Consider the following 4,745-nt stretch of genomic DNA (forward strand, 5'->3'; position numbering starts at 1 on the left):
ACAGAGCCTCAAACAGATCCCTCCCCAAGCTGATGCTCTTACAGACCTGTGTGTCCTACATTGTCCCACCTACAATGCCCAGACAGGCACAGCCGACATGGGAAAGCAGCATGTCAACTCAATATATTCATGGCATGTGGCCAGTCTGGCCATAGCTTGTGTTCAACTCTGCAACTGACCATAGTGATTAATTGCACTTCAATCATGCCTATGTTGCATCATGTCTCTCCTAAACCAACCATCAGGTTTCCATCCGATGTCTTGTGGAGGAATCCTCCACTGCATCAGACTTGTCTTGAGGTAGTGAGGGACGGAGTAATACTGTGTGTGGATGGCCTGGAGAACTCCTCTATATCAATAGATCAACAATGATCTGTGGGAATACCACCCACTCCGCAGCCAGCGCATCAATATAGCAAATGTTATTTTCACCAGACAAAGTTATTCAGATAAAACAGCACTCACCAGTATCCGGTCCTCTGACTTGCCATTTTTGGTGTCAAGCTTAATGCCGCGTATAAACTTGACGGATGACTTGTCAACAATCTTCCTGATACTCTCTGTAAATAGAAAAACCATCCCCATGGTCAGATACACACTAATACACACAACACACAAAGCAAACATCTCACACACACACAAATGACACACATCAACCAAGTATACAGTACATCAGAACTGTGAAAGAGATAAGCTTGACCTTCGAGTGCACGGCCCTTTCGTCATACAACTGTAGACAGACAAAACCGTGTCATTTAAAACTTACACCTGGCATTTCATAAACAGAGGGAGATTATTATCAGAGGATAAAACCATTGAGTCTCCAAAACCGTTGGATCTTTCACTAAAACGTAAATAACAGTGTTGTTTTCCATGGCAGGCGCACAGAAATTGCCCAATAAAACAGGGATATGTGAGCGAGGACAGAATGAGGCCGTAAAATAGAGAGCATTTTTTGTTATATATATGGAAGCCAGAGCTGGAATACAGTACTTGATGAGTACTGGTGAGGCTGGATCAGGACAAAAAACGGCCTGTTTTTTCTTCTCCTGTTTGTTGTTGTATTTGTTCCATTATTATCTGTTAATTGTCTTTTATTATGCATATACTACAAGCACTTTTGGCTTTTCATTTTTGCTCATCTAATAATCCCAAAAAAACAACAAACAACTTGTTATTAATTAATTGTGTGCTTCATAGGCGAAAACCTGCAATCGCATTCATTCTGTTATTAATCCAATTCAGAATACATTGCCAGACAATATTTTCTTCCCACACAAACAACCTTATGTGCACAATATGATTACTACCAGCCACCACATGGATCCTCTCTGCTCAAGTGAGTCTCAGTCACCGAGGCATTGATGTCACATAGAATCCCAGTCAGAGATGTGACCCCCCCGCCAGACACCTGCAGATAACCTGGCTTGGCCTGAGGACATCCCCTCACAGACAGACAGGCACACTCACATAGAGAGTCACCATCAGAGAGACAGGGGCGAGGCTGAAGAGGAGGACACGAGGAGAGGGTGAGATGGTGAAAGGTATCAGTTCATGGATAACCAACCATCCAAAGCCCTGGATGTGCTGTACTTCGCCTGTGACCAATGCATTGTCAAATAAGAGAATGCTGCTGAGTCTGATTGTTCTGACAGGATCCTTAGAGTAATGATCTGATGATGATGAAGAAGATGATGATCTTGAACACCATGATGACTGTTTAAACATAGATGGTATTTTGGCTCTGGCCACTTGGAGTCTGATGCTATATAGCTGTCTATCTGAGACAGAGGGAAGTGGCTGGCAGGTAGGTGAGTGGATTGAAAGGCAGGGATTCCAACTGAATTAATTATCACAGTGTGGTTAATAGAGCCATTAGGAATAATTATCTCAGCAGAGACTCCCTGCAAACGCGAGCATGTGTGTGTGGTGTTGGTTAGAGGGTGAGAGAGTGTGTGTGTGTGTGTGTGTGTGTGTAGCTAGGTAGGCCTAAGTGTGTGTGCCAGCGTGTGTGATGTAGGTGTGAGTGTGCGTGAGCCTGTGTGTGGTCTGATGGTGTGAGTTTTTGAGACGTAAGCTTGTGTCAACTCAATGGCAGTCTCATCATCTGAGAATTGTACTAATGAGAAGTGTAGTATACAGTGTCCATGTCTGGCTTGTTCAATAAAGGGAAGTGAAGAATACATGCAAATTGTTGGCAAGAAAATGCATGCTGCTCCCCCTCGCTATCTTTCTTCACAATCACTCACTCACTCACACTCTCTCTCTCTCTCGCTCTCTCTCTCTGTCACACACACACACATACACACAGCAGACAAAGAAAGACCATGCTCACTGCCAACACGCTGAGAGGGTAGCAATTCCTATTCTTACAACCTGGCATGAAATTCTGAATGCAGATCACACCATGAGCGAGTAAACCCACGCGTGATGCACACGATGATTTTCACAACGCCCCTTTTCCTATGGCCCAGGCCTGGGGATTTTACATGATCTGCCTGCCTGCTGTGCTTTTATCGTAAATCCTGTGCAAGCAGGATGTCTTTGCTTTACATAATTTTCGAACTTTAAATGCTCAAATAATGCAAAGCACGTTTAGCCTAGATGATGACATATAAAGAATGACACACAAAGCTTGGTGGCAACTAGCATACATGAAAGAGGTGTTGCTTAGAAACCCCCAATGCGCCTGTTCAGTCGCAGACTGGGAAAAGCCAGAATCCGTACGCGTACAGATGATGATGATGATGATCGAGATAATGGGAATAGGAATAATGTTGATATTTTCCCTACCTGTAATATCCCTGCTCACACTGACGAAACAAGAGGCAGTTACGTCTTTAGATGCCATGTCTCTCCTTCATCTATTACCGCCCCTTTTCCTTTCGCAATGATGGACCGAACGGATTGCTTCTCTCGGAAGCGTTCCACCATCTGACTGCTGCTAAACCCGCTCCCAGAGTATAGTTTAATGTGCCAACGTGAGAGAGCGCGCAGCGGTGGAAGGGAGGAGGGGAGTTGGAAAGAGACAATTGAAAGAATAGGAGATACACTGGGAAAGACGATTTGGTGGTATGAGAAATTGTTGGAACTGTGAAACTAATACTGACCAACAGATGATCAGGAGGATAGTGACGCTACTGATAGAAATAGCGGTAACACGTTTCAACACAATTATGCTACGGATGGAACACTATAGTGGTTATATATGGCTTCCAAATCAGAGGTTGCTGTATGTGATGGGGACACTATTTTCAAGCCACTTAGATACAAATTGATTCTCGTAGCAGGTTAGGAAAACATGTTTGCTCATCCTAACCCTTTCCTAACCTTGAACTCATTCTCCTAACCTTCTACATTAATGATCCTAACCTGCTAGAACAAGTCATTTCGGGATCGAAGAGGGGTGAAAAGAGTGCTTCCCGTATGTTATTCCAACACCTCTGGGACGGCGGGACCACACCATAGCATAGACATTAATAAGGGACCACACACACACACACACACCCCACACACCAAAATGGTGGGCGCGGCAGAGGGTCAGCCGCAGTGGAGCGCCCCTGGAACAGTTTAGGGGTTAAGTGTTTTGCACAACGGTAGTGGATGTTAGTAATGATCTTTAGCTATTTTAGTCCTGGCCCCAGAAGATGGATTAAATGTCCCCCAAAATCTATCTGACATGACCCATTGTCACGTTTAAAGACAAACTTTGATATCTAATGTTAAACTCAACCTAACAAAAGGCAATATGTTTGTGTGTTTGAATGTTTGTATGACACACTTTGACATCGAAGATTGTTGATCTCATGGTCTTGACAAAGCAACTTTTGTTATGTAGTAATCATGAGAAAATGATCTTTTGATCTCAACAAAAACAACTCAAAACAACTTGTGATCATAAAGTGTGAATAATTGTTTCATTCATATGTCCTCTGGACCTCCTTAGTGGAAGCTCCAGTGCATCTATCATTTTCTCATGATTATTACATAACAAAAGTTGCTTTGTCAAGATCAGGAGACAAACAAACATACAAATATAAATTCAAAATATATTACATTTTTGTTAGCAGGTGTTTAATCTTAGAGGTCAAAGTGTGTCATACAAACATCTCACTACTTTTCTGTTTTCAGCCTTACCCAGTGAGTCAATTGGACTGTAGGAGTCTGTATACGGGGCAGCTATAGGCACACAGTATGATATTGATCCTGTTAGCAATTACAGGCCTTGTCGGTATAGCTAACAATCTTTGCCACAAATTGACACAACAGATCGAGAGAACGACAGACAGAGAGATTGAGGGAGAAGGAGAGATTTGTTCGGTTTTTAATTGTGCACCACAGTAATGCCACTCCGGATAGATATAATTCATTTCCTCTCCTTCACTGTCATTCTGAGTGAGCTCCTCAACATTTTCATTCCCTCATTGAATGATTATAATTATAATTAGATCATATAAATCTCAATGGCCAAATATAGTCATATAATGTGCATGATGCTATAACCCTGTCTTAAATTTGAAATGAGGACCTAATTGCAGTAACTCGTCATTTTGTTTTAGACTTTTTAATCATTTTGAATGATTTTAATTATAGTTTTGTTTGATAATTGTTTGAATATGTTTATTGTAGCCTATTTAGTTGACACTGGGGCTCTCAAATGTTATCATCATGTAATGTGAGAAGAACGGGGTAAGATGTTGCTCTAAAGAGAGCGTGTTCAGATTGGTGGATTTGAGTGCAGTGTT

The 4,745-nt window shown here is 42.2% G+C and overlaps 1 protein-coding gene across 1 annotated transcript in view; it reads right to left on the reverse strand.

The window, feature by feature from the left end:
* The window catches only part of LOC115145150 (capping protein, Arp2/3 and myosin-I linker protein 3-like), a 53,799-nt gene extending 50,933 nt beyond the window's left edge, over nt 1–2,866 (reverse strand). The window contains exons 1-2 of the mRNA XM_065003137.1: nt 2,794–2,866; nt 466–560 (exon numbers count right to left, since the gene is read on the reverse strand). Coding sequence (XP_064859209.1) covers nt 466–560; nt 2,794–2,851 — 153 coding nt within the window. The 5' untranslated portion in view covers nt 2,852–2,866. The remainder of the gene's footprint in view (nt 1–465; nt 561–2,793) is intronic.
* Between the last annotated feature and the right edge of the window lie 1,879 nt (nt 2,867–4,745).

Source organism: Oncorhynchus nerka, linkage group LG17, assembly GCF_034236695.1.
Source record: "Oncorhynchus nerka isolate Pitt River linkage group LG17, Oner_Uvic_2.0, whole genome shotgun sequence".
NCBI classification, from domain to species: Eukaryota; Metazoa; Chordata; class Actinopteri; order Salmoniformes; family Salmonidae; genus Oncorhynchus; species Oncorhynchus nerka.